A 22,564-nucleotide genomic window follows, 5' to 3' on the forward strand; every position below is an offset into this window, starting at 1 on the left:
AAAAAACATCTTACGGACCCCAAACTTTTAAACAGTAGTGTACTTACAACTATTGCTAGACGTACAGTAAATATAACCTTTTGTCTGTTAGTCATAAAAAGTCACAGGATTAATGTTAAGTGCATTTATTTCTCACAGATTTCATGATCTGCTTTGATACACACATATAAAATATGTAAATTTTCATAAGCCATTTCTGTATAACCTCATGACTGAAATCATGATAATGACAATATAGGTCATATAGGTTCATTTCTCTATTAATACTTCTACTTTAACAATAGCACATCTGTTTGGACATCCACAATGTACAATAAGAAGAAGAACTGACTGAATCTTAACATAAACAACAAGCTCACTCAATTTTCAAGGGGTAAAACAGAAATCTGCTCAGTAAAAAAGAGTGGAGGAAGTGCTAGGGTCTCTCTCTCTGTCGGAAGGTCTGGAGTTGATGCAAGGACACAGAACAGGGCGAGTTCAAAGGCTTTCATTCGTTCACGTGATTGGATGGACTTCTGTGAATTACCGTATCCTGGTGAACAGGTTCAACACTGATTTGGATTCCTAGAAACAAGACGAAAATAATGTGAAACGGGTAACAGTTGAGGTGCAGGACGAACTACACGTCCGAATGTAACACTTCAGGCCTGACCTTGGTGCAGCGTGTCTTGCTGAAGACATTCCAGAACCTCAGTGTCTCGTCTCCTGCTCCCGTTACGATGGCCTCACCGTCCGGAGACACCGCCTGTACACAACCAAGACACGTACATTCACTTCTGATGTGTGTCTGAATTAACACAGGATAACATTATTACATTACAGATCTCAGATTTGATTACTCATTGTCTTCGTCGGTCATTTGTACATAATTAAAAACTGGATCCGGAGACAACCATGACAGCCACGGTGTCTCTTAACTACGCTATAAAGTGAGCTTTCTCGGTACACATGGAAAACGTTCCCTGTTATTGGATTCGATTAAACATAAAAGGTAATAAAAAAATAAGAAACGTTAAGAAAAAACACAATAAGATATTCTGTTCATTTCATAAAAAATGCACCTTAATTTTACTCAGAGGCCCAAACTGAGCAGAAATATGCAATTTGGTGCAGTTGCTGATATTTATATGGCTAAAATGTAAGATGAAATTCTTATAATGCAAATCAATAAGATCTTTATAACAGTTGAGCAGACTACTGACATAAAATACATATAAATATCAGTTGTCACTCTATATCTCCCAATACTACATGATCTCACTACCCAATAGTTTAATTTAATAATTTAAATGATTCATTTTATGATCTTTTTTACTGTGGGGGCAAAACATAAAACGCAATGCAATACAGTGATGATTGAGAGATTGAGAGGAAAATTCTGATGTATCATATTTGAAACTCACATTTTAACATAAAAATCTATGTATGGATAATCCATTAAACCCAAGTTGTTTCACTCCAGTATATCTTCGTTTTAAAATATTACTAATAATATAAAATATATTCTTATGTTTACTTAAGTAAAATTCAGTAAAGATTTCACAGCAAAAAGTCGTGTGCCAAAAGAACACGTGAAGATTGTGTACAACAGTTTTTTCTTAGCAAAGTTCTGATCATGTTGATTATTTAGAGGCACTAGGAATTTGTGTTTGTTTCATATTTGTTCAAATATGATATAGTAGATATAGCTTTATAGGGTTAATAAAGTTTCAAGAATTGTATTCTTTAAGTCTTTTTTTCTTCATTATAAGGACAGTTGTTTCACCCTGAGATTTATGTCTGTATGTTAAGTCACTGCATGTACGAATTAATTGCATTTCTACATTTGGTTACACTTTATTTTAAGGTGTCATTGTTACAGTGTAATTATATATTAAAGGACTGAGTAATATTAAGCAGCTACATGTACTTACTATAGGGTTAGGGCAGGATTAGGATTTGGTTTAGGGTTAGTTGCATGTAATTAGGCATAATTTACTGTAATCACTATGTTAAGTACATGTAACAAGGACACTGTAAAATAAAGTGTTACCCTACATTATTTCAAATAGATTATTAGATCCGATAAAACACTTACCAAGTAGAGCACTCGGTACGAATGTCCTGTGAGCTTGGCTACCTGGGTGAGTGATGGGTATTTCCACACCAGGATCTGGTTCTGGGAGTAGCCGTGTGTGCTGACCTAATAGACATCAATGGTGAAAGCCAGCACGGGGGGAAAACAAACACATGACGTGACTGAGGTTGTAGTTGCGTTTCTTACCAGCTCGTTGGCGTGTTTGGACCAGGCCAGGTTGCAGACCTGTGAGCCGGTGTCGGTACTCTGCAATGCCTGTCCGGTCAGAGTGTTCCAGAAGCGAAGGCAGCGGTCAGCCGTTCCCCCTCCCGAGGCCAGCAGGCCGTGCTGGTGAGGAGACCAGGCGATGGCCTTCACAGCCGCCAGGTGATCGCTGTACTGCTGCACGGGGAGCAGGCTCGAGCTGTTCCACACCAGCAACTGAAGCAGAACAAAAACACACAGGTTCCTTTGTGTCATGCTATTTAGACAGAATTTTATTAGTTTTGCAAAGAAATTGGTCTTGATTTTGATAAAGTTAGGCTCTTAATAATAAATCTGAAAACTGTGCTTTAAAATGGTCCATGTACATTGCGTTAATTCGTTTTTTGGTTTAAAGGCACACTATGTAATTTTTCGCCACTAGAGGTCGCTTATTCAAAACAAAAGCGTAGGTTGATGACACCTTGATTTCGGGGAATCATGGGAGTTGTTGTCTTCACCTCTACAGCCGGTGGAGAATACGACAGGACTCGGGCTGAAATCATATTCATGGATGACCGGTAATGTATTAAAGATTTACTAACGTTACGAAAGCCGTTGGAGCGAAACGAGACTGCTGGAGTGATTGCTAATGAGAGACGAGCGCGACACACGGCTCGAGAACAGTGGAGCTTATATTATACACGCTTCTTCCGGTGTATATGTATGTGGGGTAACACAGCACTGTTTTATCATATTATGGCGCTTTTCCACTTCACAGTACCAGCTCCCCTCGGCTCGACTCAACTCGCCTTTGTTTGGTTTTCCACTGTGTAAAAGTTGTACCTGTACCTGCTTCCAGGTACTTTTTTTTCATACCACCTCCAGCGAGGTTCTAAGCGAGCTGAGGCGATACTAAAATGTGACGTGAAAACACGGCAGACTGCTGATTGGTCAGAGAGAATCGTCACTATTCACTGCGTCATCATTGCACGCGCCAGACGGAGTATCCTGAATAAAAAACAGCAAAAACAAAAACATCCAAAAACAGCATACACTCGATTTCCTCCATTGTCCTGTGTGTGTGGGTAGCGGGTGTGTGTCGCGTAGAAGATTAAGTCACGGCAGTTTCCTGCGGCGTCGCTATGACGACCAGGTACTATTGTGGAGGTACTATCTGCAATGGAAAACGGAGCGAAAAGCGAGCCGAGCCGAGACGAGTCGAGTTGAGCTGGTACTGGTAATGGAAAAGCGCCATTAGATACATTTGACTGTGTTCAAAGGTGTTAGAATGCTACTCTGTGTGTTCGTTCGGCGGCTGCTATATGAGACACTTGTTACACACTGCAGTGAGCTAGATCCATATTAGACATGGTAAATATGGTTCTCGCAGTAAATCAAGAAAACTAGATTCAAACAAAAAGACTAACTGTGTTGAGCTGTATAACAATGATTAGTTTTCTGTCGATGAATGTGTCCTCACCTGTCAAATAAAACACACCATATATTAAAGCTTCTTTGGTGTTTCCATGGTTTCTACAAAATAAAAATTACACTGTAACAATGACACCTTAAAATAAAGTGTAACCCTTTATTTTAATGTGTCCTTGTTACAGTGTAATTATACATTTAAGGACTGAGTAATAATAATTAACAACATGTACTTACTATAGGGGTTAGGTTTAGGGTTAGGGTTGGTTTAGGGTTAGTTACTTGTAATCACGCATAATCACGCATAATCTATAGTTATTACTAAAGTAACAACATGTAATGTGTAACAAGGACACTGTAAAATAAAGTGTTACCTTTTTCTCTTTTTTATGTGAAATTTGGTGTGAATGCAACATACACAAACCTAAAATCTTTGATTAAACCATATTCCCAGCCAACTTAGTCATGTCTTGCATGTTCAATTATGTCTCCTTATTAGATTATCCCGTTTTATTGACACTGACCTTGTTATCGTTCCCTCCAGAGGCGAGGTGCTGGTGGTCAGGTGACCACTTGAGGCCACACACTTCCTGCCTGTGGCCCTGGAGGCGTCTCTCCACAGGAGGAGGTGTCCTCACGTCCCTTTGTAGAATCACTCTGTCCCGGCTACCCGACGACAGCTGCTCTCCATTCCACGCAAGCGCTCCTGAGAGACACGAGAGGAGGTGAGACTCAAACTTTAATAATATGATGAAGATGATTTGTTCTTTATGAAGATCTTAGCTCTCTTAGTGAAAAAAAATTATCGGATAAATTGTTCTGAGAATGATTTAAAGTTCCAAACACGTAAGACTTTTGTTCATCTTCGGAACACAAATGAAGATATTCATTATGAAATCTAAGAGATTTCTGTCCCTCAAAACTCTTGAAGCTTCAAAACGTAATCGAGTGGTTGAATCAAAGCCTTCTGAAGAGACTTGATCGCTTTATATGATGAAAATATTTAATTTAGGTTTTTATTTACATATAAACATTAATACATAGAGCACATCAAATATGGTGAATGTTTCGAAGATGAACGAACATTTATTGGGTTTGGAACCACATGAGGGCGATTCATCATTGTAATTGATGACAGAATTTTCATTTTTTGGGTAAGCTAAAACCAGTTCAAGTTTTAAGTAAGTGAGTGATTGTCACATGACACAAACCTACGCGTGCTGAATGTCCCTCCAAACTGGTCAACTTCCTCCCTCCAGCTGCATCCCAAATCTGAACAAATCCCTTATGGGTCCCTACAGCCACCAGACTTCCCTGAGAGAACAGCAAAGAAGTAAATATTATCCTGGATATATACAAAGCACACACGTTAGATCTTTTTTTGTAACATGTAAGAGGTTTGTGCTGACCCTCTCATTCCAACACACTGATGTCACAGAGTCGCCATCCACAGATAAGTCACACAACCGCGTCACCTGTGAAAGTTTGGAAGTGTAAAATGAAACGCTCATTACTGACAGTCAGACCAGATCACGTCTTAAAGTCGGTCTCATACCTGGCTGGTACAGGCACTCCACAGGTAAACACAAGCCCCCAAACCAACACTCAAGAGATTTCCAGCTGACCAGTCCACCTGTGTTCACAAACATTTTCAATCAAATTATTACACAGCAAATGTTAACATGCATATTATGGAGACTATAGCACAATTACGCCATGTCCTAACCAGACGGGGTGCAATAAGATTCCAGCGACAAGCAATTAGTCTGTCCACACCAGACGCGACAAAATCAATCAAAAATCACAGCCAATCAGAACAGCGTGTGGGCGGAGTCTCTCTGCAAGCGCACTGCACTCGCAATGAAATGGATACGTACACAATCAAATTCATAAATATTGAATTATCCATTGTGGATTTCAGTATGGCTATAAAGGTCAAGCATAATGATATACTCCCATTAAATTATTTTAACCCTCTGGTGCTGTTAGATAAAAAATGTTACTTTTGGGTTTTTTAAAGAATTTTTTACTTCATCGGAATGGAACGAAACTTGGTAAAGGTTTCGGTACTTGCCATGTGGACACACAAAAAAAAAAATCATGGACATGATTTGAAAAGGTTAAATGACCCTGAAAAAATAGTCACACTTGTACTTTTGACGGTCAAAAATGACCGCATTGGAAACGAATAGGAATCTAAATCTATTGGAAACGTATGGTATTGCGCCCAAACAAAATCTTATTGAAAGCAAATTTTTTGAAATATCAATCTAAAATTTAAATCACAACTGTTTTAGATTTATGGCTTTGATTTTCTCGCAGTTTTAGCGTAAAACATGTTTTGCTAAATATATATTTCGTTAAAAAAGTTATTATTTAAATGCATTTTTCATAATAATAAACTTAAACTTCTATAACTTTATTTTAGTTTTACCTTTTTAACTATTTTACTTCAGCAATAATCTACCAAGAGTCGTCTTTAAAAAGAGACCAAACTTATGTGCGCCAAAGCATTCAAGAGTTGGAAGAGTTGGAAGTTGGAAATTTCATTTTCAGGTCTATGTTCAAAAAGTGGTCAAAAGGTAATAAAAGGATCATAACTATTCCGTAAATATAATATAGTACCATAATATCCCCTTAAAAATACAAAATGTTAAATAAAAAACATCGAACTAAAATTCAGTACATTAATTTTAATGAAATAAAAAAAAAATCCGGTCATTTAATTGCAGAAACAGAAACGATTTCTAGAATATAAATGTTGCGTATCGCTGTCGTGACTGGTTAGGACAAAAACTCTGATTAACTAATCTTTTATCGCCTGTCGCTGTGTCACGTCAGGTCTGGATAGTGCTAAAATAGTATTTTAAAGAACTTTCTGAAATACCTCTGACTTCTGATTGGTCAATGAACACATTCTCCAGTTAAATATTTTTCTATAATGACAGGCAGACTATATTACTGACAGCTGTCCCAGGCAACCAATTTCTTATGGTCAGCTGGTCATTATTGCAAAATGAAAGTAAAAATAATGTACCTTCACAGTGACACCTTTAGACCCCTATCCCTTATTTAATACCTGTAAAACTAACATATGGAGCTTTGTAAATGAAGTATACCAGGTTGAGGTAGAAGTCATCCTGCAACTCTGGGGCATCAAGAACCTTGAACGGGATCTTGGAAATCTTGCGTGCTGGCTTTCGGGGTGAACGCAATAGTTTGTGACTGCAGGCAAAAAATAAAAATAAAAAAATCTCACATTTTTAATCCCAGTTAAATTTCAAAGAAATTCACAGGCACGTCTATAATGTGGATCAAATTAATAATGTTGTAAAAAAAAGTCTGTGTTACAAACATAGAAAAACAGCTCAAAATCATTTTCTTAAAGGGGTCATGAACTGAGAATTCAAATTTCTCTTGATCTTTTGACAGTTAAGAGGTCGTTACGCAATAAAGATATCCTGTAAGTTTCAAAACTTCCTTGTTATTCCAAAAACAGCTTTTATTGAAACCAAGGCCAGAAAACGACAGGATCTGAAAAGTGTGGAATTATGACGTCAGAGCAGCGAAAGACCGCCTTTGCAGAAGAATATCACCACGTCTTTGGCGCCGCCCACTGAATAGTGAATAGTTACAGAACGAGTAAAGTTCGACACAGGATCAATACCATTGTCTTCCAAACGAGGTAAAGTTTTCCACTAGGAAAGTTTTTTGTTTTTTTTTTACAATCTGAATGTCTCAGAAGTGCATTATTTGTTTGTATTCAGTGCATTTCACTTTGGATTATATATTTGGTAAATCAGTCGCAATTCCGACGCAGGCTTTGCAAACAGACTTTTACGATATGGATCTGCCAGCAACGCCAATAAAACAGCAATGTTTATTTTAATGCCTGATATGTGATCAGTGATTTCTGAATTATTCAAGTTCAGACAGATCTTTCTCTCAAAATCGTTCAATACTGTTTATGCATCAGTAAAACAAGCCAGTGACTAAATGATCAACTTCACATCGTTTCTCTTAGTAGGATGAAAATAATCTCATTGTGTTTGCATTTTTATTTGGTGAAAGCATTCGTGAGAGTGCAGAAATTGCGTTGCAATGATGAGATCACTTCATTCGCGCGATCAACAGACTGTCTGTCATCTGCTCAATACTCATCACAGCAACCTTTCAAGTGATGGGAATAGATCTAAAATATAATACTATAATCAACAATTTTCACAAATCGTTAATCTCGATAGCTGTAATAGTAAAAACATAGTAACATTTTACGAGAAATTTCCACATGTAACTAGCTATTTCATATGCAAACATGTCAGCCAATCACAGCAGTGGGCATTTACACGGAAGTCTCTCACAGACACGCCCCTTCAAATCAGAGGCTAAAATCAGTGTAGGAAAAATGCCTTTTATTTCCAAATGATGACAATTTTTTATGTACAAATAATACTAACAATATAAGGGAACCCCAGGAAACATTATAAAATAATAAAATAATCCAGTTCATGACCCCTTTAAACAGTATTTTTGTACGGAGCCCCACACATGACATGCAAGAGGAAATTTTTTTTTATTCATTCATTCTCTCGTTTAGTTAAATCGAGGCAATGTTGTACTAATTTATTCCCTCATTTTAGGTAACTCGTGGCCACATTGTACTAATTTGTTCCCCTATTTCTGAATTTAGTTTTAGGAACGAATTCTTAATTTGTGGCCGCTAACTTCCTAAAAACAAATTTCCAAAAAGGTGATAAAAATAAACTTAATTCAATATACATGTCGAAACATTTTATGTGCTCAAATAAATGAGTTTGCAGTCCAAACATAATAAATTATCATTTGCTCAATTTTATTTTGAATTACTGCAGAGATTAGAGAAGAATGATACCTTTTGTTACTGAGAGGAGAGAGGGAATAGGGGGAGATTTCATTGTCAAAAGGCACTCTCTTTGTGAGGATGGTGTACTGAGAGACACAAGAAAAACAAGAGTTATACAACAAGAGTCAAGTTCTAAAACTTATATAAACTCAATGTGAGAACAAGCAGAAAACATGCAGAAGACAAACATGCTTCTCCAGTGAGCTTTTTACATGGCAATGAATCTCACATGGATCTGCCATGTAAACTCACCCTGAAGAGGCTGTGTGTGTCCTGTGTGAGGATGGTGTGTCGACGGTCATCTGTGTGAGGATCAGGCACGGTTTCGATTCCTGCTCCCAACAGCTCATTCCTTAGCAGTGCAGCATACGCCACAGCATCTGTAAAACACAATAATGCTTTTTTTTGTTATTTTCTTCTTATATATACACATACATACATACACTTCTTTTACGTTTAATAATTTTATTCAGCAAGGATGAGTTGTTTAAAAATATATATCAAATAAACACTGTTCTTCTGAACTTCTATTTGGTAGACATGCTACTGCTGAATGAATAGACATCCATAACTCCCATAGCAGATCTAGGCAGGTGGAGCTGGGGGAGGTGGAGGGTTTCAGAGGAACTAGCCTACAGCAAACACTGAACCAGACTCTTTAAAATGTTGAGTAGGACTGTGACAGTGAGAATATTTTCCCACCGGTTAATCGACATGTGACAACACCAGTAATACCGGTATCACCGGGGGAGGGGAGGTTGATGTTGGAGTTTTTCCCTCTTTTCCCACCTCGCTTTTAAATCGCTTGCGGTGCGTGTCCATTGGCGCAGAGCAGAGCGTTTTCGGTTATTCCCAATGGACGCTCAACTTCCATAGAAATGAACTGAAAACAGCAGCAATTGAGGGGCGACAATTGCTTGAATGATGGGTTCATTATTATTCTTAATGAAAAACACAACAACAAAACATTACAATGAAAACTCGCTTAAATGTGCGCTTTTACATTTCGCTTCGAAACCAAATCTTCCGCCATCGTCTTGTCAGTCAAGAGCGAGGCGAAATGGGCGAAGTGAGGTGAAACCTGACTCCTGCGGCTGATCCGTGCTGCGACTCTTGTTCGGCTCATGCAGACATGTTCAGTTTATAATTGTAGAGTCTGGTCTCAAACTGACATAAATGATTTTTATCACTATAAAAAATCTAAGTGACGGTGAGGGGGAGACAAGTGATGTAACCGGTGTTGCGGCTGAACACCATGTAATACCGGTAACACCGACTATCGCAGCAAGCAATCTCATTGGCTGCAGGATCAACAGAGGCCAATCAGCTTGTGCCATGAGGTAATGATGTGATTGCTTGGAGACTGCATGTAAAGTACCTATCAGCCTGCGCCCTCTAGAGTTTCATGACTGAATTAGATATATATTGTTTCGCTGTGAAAATCGAGGGCATGTAAAAAACGATGCAGAATGACTTCACCTTTCCCTGTGTCTGTACTGGCATCCTTCGCCCGCTGATTCTGATTGGGTGTCCAACAGTTCTCCTACAAACAAAAAAGCAAAAATGAACGTGAGTTTATAGCAGTGCAATGACAATAATGCACTGGCTTTAATCTATCATTAATTTTTTACTGTGGATGAGTGTAAACTGTTCAGATGAATGGTAACTTACATTGGCATAGTGGAAGTTTATGCTCCAGTTGCTCCCGGCACGCGTGGGGATAAACCTGTCTCCTGATTTCACCGTAACTGGACTGCATGCTGCATACCCTGACTGCACAAACAGTAATACATAACTGGGACTGACAATCATCATGTGTAACATTTATGTTTTGCTAAATACCATTTTTCTCTCTTTAATGAACACATTTAATACAAATCAAATGGAATGAACAAAAGTCTCTGAAATTCATTATTCAGGTGCAAAAATGTGCTGTAATAAATTTTTTTAAACAAAATATATTTCTTAATATTCTAGATCTAATCTTATTATCAAATACCAAACTGGGGTTTAAAAGACAATTCATATTCATTAGTTTGACTGATTCAGTTGTACTGGCACTATCAGATGAGAACAAAATTTTGAGCTGGATAACACTAACATTGTAACATCGACATTAAATAAACACTGAACTGAGCTGAGATATAGATGTAATATAGATGTAGATGTATATGTAAGATATGCTGCTGCTGCATAAATAGACAGGCATAAATCTCAGAGCAGATCTAGGCAGGTGGAGCTGGGGGAGGTGGAGGCTTTCAGAGGAACTAGCCTATAGCAAACACTGAAACAGACTCTTTAAATGTTGAGCAAGCAATCTTATTGGCTGCAGAATCAGCAGAGGCCAATCAGCTTGTGCCATGCGGTAATTTTATTTATTTATGATTAAATGCTATATCAGCTGCAATGGCTATATTCAGGGCAAAATCAACCATATTTCATATATATATATATATCGATTCAATACAGTTTACAATAATTTAACAATTTTGTCTTAAAAAACAAACAATAATACAAAAACATTAATATATAAGAATAACAACGATAGTAACAATAACAATTATATAGAATTCAATTTTATCTAAAAAAATCTACAATTATTTCAGGAGAAACCATTTTAAAGATGTCCATTAATATATTATTTTAATAAAAACTTTAGAAAACAATAAAAGCTAAATCTGACTTTATAACTTGCAATTGTGAATTTATATCTCACAGTTCTGAAAAAAATAGTCGGAATTGTGAGATAAAAAGTCACAATTACCTTTTTACACTTTTATTCCGTGGTGAAAAGAAGCTTCCATACAAATCTTATTAAAAATTGGGCGTATATATATATGTGTGTGTGTGTGTGTGTGTGTGTGTGTGTGTGTGTGTGTGTGTGTGTGTGTGTGTGTGTGTGTGTGTGTGTGTGTGTGTGTGTGTTTTCTTTTTTTCTTCTTTCTTTTTGCTCACAAAAAAAAAAAAAAAAAAAAAGTTTAAATGTAAAAAAAAATGTCATGATCAAGTTACAAGATAAACAGAGTTCTAAGGGTCTTTTCATGCTTACCTTGGACGGGTGGCCCTCTGGGACGTTCTGGTGGTTGATTTGCCTTAACAGGCGTCTTTCATAGTCCTGGTCCATTTCTACTGTAAACTACATTTAGACTCTCTCCATCAGTCTGCAGATGGGGGTCCTCCAAGGTCTCCCATCCCTACAGAACAATGATGAATGCGTGATTGATAACACTCATAATGCTTTACTTATTTTCTAAACATCTGTTCCAATGACAGCTGTCAGTGAGTGTCAACCTCTCATCAATAAAAGGTCTGTCATTTCTATATATCAATACATCACATTGATTGTATTCACACCTGAACTGGTTTCTGACCTGGTTTATTAAAAATAATTCTAATTTAAGTCATTACAAAATCTGATAGACAACAAGCATAACACTACATTAACAAAATGGGCAATCTAAAGCACACGTTTTTAAGTAATTCCTGATGGCTTTATTAAAAAGACCGAGTGTTAATAGAGGAAGAGCGCATTAATGCCAGCAGGAGGGTTGTAAACACGCGAATGTAATCAGTTGCCATGGCAGCTCGCTTACAGCGCTTATCTAAATGAAGATTTACATCTCACATTATGACAAGATAACGACGTTTTTCCGAGTTTAATAGATGTAGAAGACCTTGACACCTCGTATTAGAAATGAAAACCATCTTACCTTAGGCAAGCGCTCAGGAAACCCACATTATACTGACATGTGTGTTCAGCTACGTGCGCAATGATTTCCTAAACATCTAACGTTAGTTCGCTTTTTCCCGATGCTGCAACAAAGGATTAAGGCAGTTTTGGTAATGTGCTGTAAATTTTTCGGTCTTTGGAGATAATAGTACGATCATTGAGCAGAGGGTATCAATGTTTATGTTCATGTCAAGATGGCGAGCAAATCAGCTGTGAGGAGAAAGAGTGTAATTCCGCGCACGTCCAGAAGAGGCGCAGTGAGAGAAGAGGAGAGGCTAGATTTAACAATAGTATCTGTCTGCACCCCGCAAGACTTCAAGTTACGCCCACTTCAAGTTACGCCCCTTCAAGTTACGTCACTTCAAGTTACGCCCCTTCAAGTTACGTCACGCCACAAGTCACGCCCCTTCAAGTTACGTCACTTCACTTCAAGTTACGCCCACTTCCGCGATATGACGAGATGACATCAAATGACCACGAGATTGATTAAAGTATGCGATTAGTTCCGTATGCTTTTTAATCGATCTCGCACAAGTTTAACTGAACATACTCAAATAAACTAAACTGACTCTTACCTGTTCATGAACATAAACCTTTGAGATGACATCTTCAAAACGCCCGTTTTTGTCTGTATTCAGTAAAGCAAGTTTAAATATGCATTAATGCCAAGGTATTGATAATGTATTGCTAGAAAACATATTGCAATGTATTGTTTTTTTTCTAATTGTCCCACCTCAACTACTGTGGAGCAAGTACTAATATAGCTATTCTTTTGAAATTGTGCTTTGTCTAAAACATTTTTTTTAAATAAATATTGTTAAACATCTTTTCATGTTTTAAATAAATAATTTTAATCTGTTCATGTCATATTGCCTGATGTGCTGACAAATTAATTTTTGACAACACTAATAAACCGCTAAATGCACTACTGTCAAATATCTTATGATACTTTGAGACAAATTAACTACAAGCAAACTTATCACACATTTTTTTTTTTATTGAAAGGCAACACAATTGTGGCAATCCACAATTTCTGGCACTAATATTGTCATAGAAAATCATATTGTGCCTCCAGCCACATAAAAACAGTCCATGCAGCAGTATCCAGCAAAATCATTTTCAGAGTAGAACCCCTGAAGTTTTCCTCTTTGTCCACTTGCCCAGTATCCTTCACAGTCTTTGTACAAATCATCGCATTGAATGCAACGGGAGATCAGGGGCCTGTTTCAGAAAGGAGGTTCAACCAACTCTGAGTCAAAACTTAAACTCTGAGTTGACTTACCCTGAGATGAGAAACTCTGAGTTTTCGGTTACAGAACAGCTGAAATTAGTTAGTTCAATCAACTCTGAGTTGACCTACTCTGAGTTAAGCGCGTGCACCACAACTATAAAAAGCCATTATCAATGGAGCGCAGATATTATGAGTCACCATGGCAACAGCGCCAGACAAAAAGAGGTCTTCATATTTCTCACCAGTACAAACATTATTACTGTAATTTTACAGTATTAGAACATTAATACTGTAATTTAATGAAAGGGATTACTCTTAATTCTTCTGTAATTTAAAGTAAAATCTGATGTAATTGCATTAGACTATAGAACAATTCTGTATATTTAACACACATTTTTAAAAGGTATATTTTTAATGTAAAATACAAAGATGGTGTGCACATCCCAAACACCCAAATTGGGCGCAGGTGCAGGACAACTAAATGATATAAACAAAATAAAGAAGTGTGAAGTCCGCACACTGAAAATTACTGCTCCAAAAGAGTTTATTCAAGCTATTCAAGCTCAAGCAACGTTTCGACCCTCAGGTCTTCATCAGGCTCAATGTTAATGTAATAGTGAAGTCAACTTTAAATAGATACAGGTGATCACCTTAATCAGGCACACCCAAGAAATCATGTGACTAATACAAGTCTATATTAATATATAATATTATGTGTCTACACATCAAACAATGTACACATTCTGATTATTTCACATTTTTATGTGGAGTAGCCGATATAATCAAAGTTTAAATCTAAGTATAAACAGGTATTCTTATTTGTTTAGAATGTAAATAATCTACTACTGTATTTTCAGTTGCCAGTTAAGGAGTTATATAGACTTCATCTTATTTATTTATTTAAAACTGCAGTAAAAATAGCAACATTTTATTTATTAATAAAAGATTAATTTTATTAATAAAAATGTACTGAAAGAATGATTGAGGTGTTTAAACACCACTTCCTCTTTAAAAAAGTGGAGGAGACCAAAAGAAACTCTGGGTTTACAGAAGAAAACCTGCTCCCGACCAGGTTAGGTTCACAGAGTAAGTCACCATGGTAACTGACTCTGTGTATAAGTTACCTCTCTTTCAGAAACGGGCTTGACTTACTCTGCTTTCTCAGGTTTGACATACCTCCCATTCTGAAACAGAAAACTCAGAGTTTCCCTCATTTCAGGGTAACATACTCAGAGTTTTCACTTAACCTCCTTTCTGAAACAGGCCCCAGATAGGGAATGCGGTAGGTCCTTTTATACTCCTCTGAAAAGGAGTTCCAGTTTACCACACCTGTTGACAAAAGAAAAGAAAGGTTTAAGTGTAAAACATGTTTGCATTTCTTTCTTTTTTTTTTAATATGAACTTTTTCCTCAATATTAATTTTATTAGTGGTGTGCCACCCCACAACAAGACAATTCAGAAATGAAAAGAAACACTTATTGCCTAAAACAAAAAGCATTAGTCTAATGTAGAAGTGAATGTTATATTATGATGATTAAAATAATTTTAGCACTAGAACCTTGACTTGAATCATAACTGTGGCCCACACAAATGTAGAATCGTCACTCAAAAGCACAACAGCTGCACACAAATCACAGAGGAAACAGTCATAAACTTATACAGAAAATAATAAATTAGGAAATTATCTATGTACAACATGCATTTACATTTTAATAATGGCAAGTGACCATAATTGCATTCAAGTTCGAAATTGGAGGGTGTTCATGTACATTTTATACCAAGGAAAGTCGTTTTACGCCAATTCCGAGAGCAAGGCAGCATTATTATTACCACGCCAGCCAGTAAAATACTTAACAACGCCAAGCGATGACGGATTAGTTTTAAATAAATACAAACTTTTAATAGATTATCAACTCCAGAAACAGTACAAAAATGTGTTACTGTATGAACATTTCTTATACAGTTCAATTTAAACAGTTATCTGTGGAAAATATTCTTACCGTGGTCTCTGAACGAGCTGCCATCTTGCCAACAAAATCTCGTTCTACTGACATCTCGTGTGATTCTGTTGTGATTTGGACAACTTCAAGTTACGCCTCCTTCAAGTTACGCCCCTTTCAAGTTACGCCCCCAGTCTTGCAGTCCGCAGACAGACCCATCTCAGATTTAACACTGAATCTAATACTACACATATTTAACTATTCAAAATGCGTATTGGTCAATCTCAGGTGTCTGTATTTAATTTTTTACAAGGTTTCTAAGCAGAAGATGGATGCATGTTTTCTCAGTCCTGTTACCAGATCTCATGTGCCATTTCAAAAGCATGTTTAAAAGCATGTCAATTAATTCCTTTGTTTTGTATGTATATGTTTAATATGTTATATATATTATATATGTTATATATGTTCAAATAATTGATATATGTGATTAAAAAAATCACTATATTTAAGGCAAGGTGTATTTTAATAAAACACAAAGGCCATTTTTTCCATTTTAATGACGACCCAAGCCTCAAGTTTATCTTTTTTATATACTTTCATTTATTAAACCATTGTTTTAATGATGGACCAAACAAAAATTATAAAAACAGTGGTTTAACTTTATTTTTTAAAGGTTGTGGGTGTGTTTCTCTCCTTCACTTGCAACGTGCCATATGTTTCTGGCAACTGCATAGTATGGGTTCTCTCCATCTTGTACAAAAGATGAGAAAGACAAAGACAAAAAGTTTAAGTCACTTAGTGGTGCACTGGCTCCCTGTAAGTATGGTAATATTCACATTGTAAAACTAATCCCAAATGTCTACAATTTAAGTAATTTCAACTGTAAAACTCGTAAGGTGAATAGTATTATATCAACTAATATTCACACTAAATCAACAAAACAGAGGACTCTACTCACTCCTGTAACTTTAACTCAATTCTGTTATTTTTCATGTGAGTAACAGGACTGAAAGTAACAGGATTCAGTTTTTTAACAAAAAATATAAAATACATGACATATGGCCAGATGGCATACATGCTAATAGCATGGGGACACTGAGCAAATTTTAGTGACTTACCTAAAGTTAATATTTTTAAAATAAACAAATAACATCTAAGAGATAATTTAGGTAACAGGACATTACGTTGAGATAGACCTTCTCAGTATAGTGACAATTTGAAATACAGAAATTAAATTGAGAGGACTTACTTTTGGTCTTCTCATGGCCTGCATGAGATCCAGATGATGCAACTTCCTGTTGAAAATGTGTCTTGTCCAAAAAATAAAAAAATAAAGTAAGTTTCACACCAAACGTGCAATGACACAGGGGAAGAAAGTTCAACAATCTACTTCAGCAATAAACACAAATGTGATGTTTAACTAGTCATTTTTGCTTATTAGTGTATAATTGAATTAGATCATTGAAGGTCAGCAGAAAATACATTGGTTAATAAAGTGAGATTAAATACATACATTATGTATTATTTAACATTTAATAATTGCAGGTTTGCTAAATAGTTTGCATTTCACTGTTTTTATTCATTTTGAGGAATACTGAATCTGGTTTTGTGCAAGTGAGATGATTAAATACATGCTCACATTTAGTCTAGAAGTACAATAACCATCATGTTCACACAGCGCACACAACACCTCTGCACTTACTCACGATTACCCTCAACATGAGTACAGGAGAACTGCCAGACAATAAATGCGGGAAAACAAACAAAAAACGTTAATTACTTGGAAAAAAAGTAATCTGATTACGTTACTCACATTACTTGTAATGCATTACGCCCAGCAATGCTCATGATTACGTCAATGACAAAGAATGTCTGAGATGATGAATATACACACATATATATATATTCTAGAAACATGTAAGTCAAAAGAAGGCCTTTTTTGCTTATTACTTTGTATTGTGGAAAACATGCAACATCAGTAGAGCCTTCAAGGCTTAACACACAGAAAACAGTTGTTGTTTGCACATGGTGAGAAGATGGGATTTAACCATTTCGTAAATAGTTACATGGTTGTTCATTTGGTTTTGTAAAGCTTTACAACTGTTTTTTTTTTTTAAGGGTAATGAGAAATCCGGAAGCTTGATTGTCCCCCGTGTCTGTTTTACAGGAATGCATGAATATTCTGTGCATAACCACTTTTTTTTTTTACATCTTCACCACTGCAAGGTGACAAAATCCTTTCAAATTAGTCACAAAAAAAAACATTATAGCATTTAAGAGAGCACGGGGAGATGATGGAGCGTCTGCAGTGTGAAGGCTCTGCATGAAGGTTTTGGTTGTGTTTCAGCTCAGGAAGCATCAGCTCATCTGCATGATTCGGCACTAGAGCCGCAGGGTCCCTGTCACATCACATGGTTTATCCTCCAGCCAGTGTCTGTCCAGCTGTTTGCTGTCCAGAGGAACGCACAGACCTCCACAGGGTCAAGAGCGGAGGATAACTCACTGTGTCTGACAATATTTTTGGTGAAAACCCCAAAATATATATTGTCTTTCATTTTATGTAAACATGACGACTGAAGTCTTTGGATGACTTCATGAGTTTGAAGTGTTTAAATCAAGACAACAGCAAGGATCATGAAGCTCCAGCTCTGAAAGTTCTCTCTAATCAACTGAGCTAGTGATTTATAGGGGTGTAAACTCGGTCCTGAAGGGCCACTGTCCTGCAGAGTTCAGCTCCAACCCCAATTAAACACACCTGAACCAGCTGATCAGTATCTTATAGGGCCTAGTAAGAATCAGCTGGTTCAGGTGTGTTTAATTGTTGGAGCTAAACTCTGCAGGACAGTGGCCCTCCAGGACCGAGTTTGGATCCCTTTTGTCAATCACTAGATATGTAAATAAGTCCAGGCCTCCCTAGTGATGTAAAACAGGCTGTGTATGTATGGATAATGAGATGGCATGAGGGAAAAATAAGAGTTTCCCATCACAGCAGGCACTGACAGCACGGCTCCTCAAGACAAGCAGTAACAGAGCCTGTTGCTGTAGAATAACCCCTAGTGAACACCTTACCTAGATGTTTTGATGTGAAGCAGGGCATGAAGAATTTTTTTAACATGGGTCATGGAGCCATTTTGTTTCCTAAACTCCATTCGAAATATAATATGCAAAAAAGCAGTGTATTCCTGTATTGTTTGAATGTACAAAAATTCAAACCCATAGTGCATGTACAACATTTGCATCCAAATGAAAATTAAAAGTATTGCAGTTTTCATTGATATTTAATTTTATACGTTATAATTAGCAAATAAGTGGATGTTTTTAATTAGTTAATGCAAAAAGAAATACTTCAGTACTCACAATTAAGGCATTTGAAAATGCATTTACACACTGTAAAACACAATAGTTTCAGAATACTCTAAAAAATTTGTGGAAACAAACAAAAAACTTTAAATGAACTAACTCAAAGATTAGGTTAGAAGAATTTATAGGTCCAGTTTCACAGACAAGGCTTAGATTAAGCCAGGATTAGGCCTTATAATTAGGATATTTACGTAACTTTAATAAATGTGCATGCCTTTAAAAAAAAAACATTACTGATATGCATCTTGAGACAAAACAATGACACTGACATTTGAGACATGCCAGTGCAAGCTGCTTTCAGTTAAAACAGTTCAAACATGCATTTTAGTCTGAGACTAGCTTAAGCCTGGGCTGTGAAACCGGGGGATCATTTAAAAACATATATTTTTGTACTACACAAACATGTTAATTACAATTTCTTGAAATATTGAATAAACTATCTCACATAGTTTGTTTGCATTAAAGGGTAGTTGATTATGATTTCACTTTTCTAACTTTAGTTAGTGTGTAATGTTGCTGTTTGAGCATAAACAACATCTGCAAAGTTACAATGCTCAAAGTTCAAAGCAAAGGGAGATATTTTCTTTTAAAGAAATTGCTTTTTAAGGACTACAACAAACTTGGTAGGGACTACACAGCATTCCTCCCGGGTAAGTGACATCACCAACCCTAACATTTACATATTCCCCGCCCCCGGAACACGATTTATAGATTATCAAGACAAAATATGCTAATAAATGACTAGAAGATAATTACACAAAAGCTACATAAATTCATCAACTAACCATTCAGAAATGTTGTCTACATGTTGTCACTTCTTCTCGAGTCTCTCCATCTTTTCCGACATGGTTTGAACATAAAAGGCTAAAAGGTTTTGAAAGGTGCATGTCCTGTGAGGTAAAAGGACACAAGCTGTTGAAGCTCCGCCCTCTGTGAGCAAGCAGCAGCTCATTTGTATTTAAAGGGACAGGCACAAAAACGGTGCGTTTTTGCTCAACCTCAAAAAGTGACAACTTTAACAATATAAAAATATCTGTGGGGTATTTTGAGCTAAAACTTCACATACACACTCTGGGGACATCAGAGATTTATTTTACATCTTGTGAAAAGGGCATTATACCACCCCTTTAATATCATATTAACTCAAACCTGTATGGCTAAGTGCTAGTTAGCATCGGCAAACTATATGTGTTAATGTAACTATCAATGAAACTATCACTATTTGCATGTATCAACATGCAGAGTGTTTAGAATAGCCTAGATGTTTTGCAGCTCATCCTCTACTGGCTCTACTCTTCACCACAATGGTTACTCTACAAAATTTCAGCATAACAGAAGCCCCTGTAAATCCCAACATAACAGGACATTGAACACTAACACATCTCTCCCTATATTAATCTTGTGCAAAAACACACACAAAATAACACTTAATTTCAACATTTATTCTCCTTATTCAGTCTGAAGCAATGCATGCTGATGGAAACTAGAAATCTGCTGCAACCCAGTCAGTTTGAGCAGGGCCGGCCCTGACCAATTTGCTGCCCTAGGCAAGATTTTACCTGGCGCCCCATGCATCACAGCCCATTTCACCCCGTCATTGTGTTCATGATTTAGCATATATATATATATATATATATATATATATATATATATATATATATATATATATATATATATATATATATATATATATATATATATATAGGCCTATATACACACACACACACACATTACAGCCTAAACACAAATACCAAGAGCATTACATAGCATTCAAGTCAAGTCCCCATTATCTTTTATAGCACGATTTACAATAAAGATTTAATGTGAACTTTGCTATTTTGAATAAACCTGTAAATAAATATCATTACTATGCCATAAAATGTACAGGCCAAAACATTACTATTTTTAATGTTTTTGAAAGAAATTTCTTCTGCTCATCAAGCCTGCATTTATTTGATCAAAAATACAGAAAAAAATGTAATATTGTGATATATTATTACAATTTAAAATAATTGGTTTTCAATTTATTATACTTTAAATTATCATTTATTTCTGTGATGCAAAGCTGAATTTTCAGCATCATTACTCCAGTCTTCAGTGTCACATGTGACATCCGGTCTATCACATTTACTTTAGTAGTACTTATCACATCTACTTTAGAAATCATTCTAATATGATGATTCATTATCAAAGTTGGAAACAGTTCTGCTGCTTAATATTTTTTCATAACCTGTGATACTTTTTTAGGATACTTTGATAAATAAATAGTAAAAAAAATTTTTTTTTAAATGTTTTAAGAAATAGAAATCTTTTGTAACAACAATATACACTACTGGTCAGTAATTTGGGGTCAGTTGTTTTTTTGTTTTTGTTTTTTGGTTGAAATAAATCAATACTTTTATTCAGCAAGGATGTGTTAAATTGATAAAAAAGTGATCGTAAAGATGATTTATATAATTAGAAAATATTTTTATTTTATTTTAAATAAATGCAGTTCTTTTTAACATTTTATTCATCAAATATATTAGGCAGCAGAACTGTTTCCAACACTCATAATAATTTAGAATATTAAAATGATTTCTAAAGGATCATGTGATAGACTGGATGTCACATGTGACACTGAAGACTGGAGTAATGATGCTGAAAATTCAGCTTTGCATCACAGAAATAAATGATAATTTAAAGTATAATAAATTGAAAACCAATTATTTTAAATTGTAATAATATATCACAATATTTATTATTTTTTCTGTATTTTTGATCAAATAAATGCAGGCTTGATGAGCAGAAGAAACTTTTTTCAAAAACATTAAAAATAGTAATGTTTCCAAACTTTTGGCCTGCACTGTATCCCCACAACTGCACAACTGTAGAGTAAAACATTAATAAAAAAGTGATAATAAAAAATGCGTCTTAAAACTGACATGATTGTTACAAAACCACCCTGCTGAAAAAAACAATAGAAACCATTACAGAATTGCTAATGGTTTTAATGGTTGTATTGGAAACTGTATTGGTTTTAATGGAAACTGTAATGGTCCTAGTGGGTCTCTATTGGTAATTTACTTTTTTCTATTGGTGGCATGTTTTGTCTATTTGTCTGTATTGGTTTTAATGGAAACTGTAATGGTACTAGTAGGTCTCTATTGGTGATTTGCTTTCTTCTATTGGTGGCATGTTTTTTCTATTGGATACCATTAAGGACCAATAGAACACCTTTGGCAACTTATAGGTTACATGTTGGTATCTACTGGACACCAATATGAACCATTAAGTCTCCAACAAATTTAGTGTTTTCTTTGGTTTGATGATATTAATATATAATTTGTTTGTCACTGATTTCCTGGACTGTTCCTATGTTTAAGTGACAACTTTCACTGTAGAACTGAAATTCTACTTCCTCACAACTGTTTTTAAACACACTGTTAAAAAGATACTTGGATCGAGGTACAACCTCTTGCCCAAACCATTTATTTATCAACTGCAGTAAATCATGTCACTGGCAGCCAGTTATTTTATGCTTTGCTGCATGGCTCATAATCATGAGCATGGCCTCAGCTTTTGTGGTAGTTCCTGTGGCAGTCAAAGCAGTGTCAATGTCAGGCTGTAGGTCAATCACTGACAGGGGATCAGGAGTGTTCTGCTTCGTGCTGCCTGTCCTATGGTCTATCTCAGACTCTGTTCCACTGCATGCCTTTAAAAAAGCAACATCTCTGTTTAAGGTATAGTTGTG

General features: G+C 36.1%; 1 protein-coding gene across 1 annotated transcript; it reads right to left on the reverse strand.

Annotated features, from left to right (window-relative positions):
* Positions 1-109: 109 nt before the first annotated feature.
* Positions 110-12,528, reverse strand: fzr1b (fizzy/cell division cycle 20 related 1b). Its single transcript, XM_082173804.1, has 15 exons — positions 12,281-12,528; positions 11,620-11,764; positions 10,242-10,343; positions 10,050-10,113; positions 8,823-8,950; positions 8,580-8,656; positions 6,808-6,913; positions 5,244-5,321; positions 5,098-5,163; positions 4,900-5,002; positions 4,213-4,394; positions 2,264-2,497; positions 2,078-2,182; positions 653-745; positions 110-564 (listed from the first exon to the last, which is right to left on the reverse strand). Exons 2-15 carry the CDS (start codon positions 11,692-11,694, stop codon positions 523-525), a joined length of 1,455 nt encoding a protein of 484 aa, XP_082029930.1. The 5' UTR covers positions 11,695-11,764; positions 12,281-12,528; the 3' UTR covers positions 110-522.
* Between the last annotated feature and the right edge of the window lie 10,036 nt (positions 12,529-22,564).

Source organism: Leuciscus leuciscus (assembly GCF_965113295.1).
Source record: "Leuciscus leuciscus genome assembly, chromosome: 6".
NCBI lineage: Eukaryota > Metazoa > Chordata > Actinopteri > Cypriniformes > Leuciscidae > Leuciscus > Leuciscus leuciscus.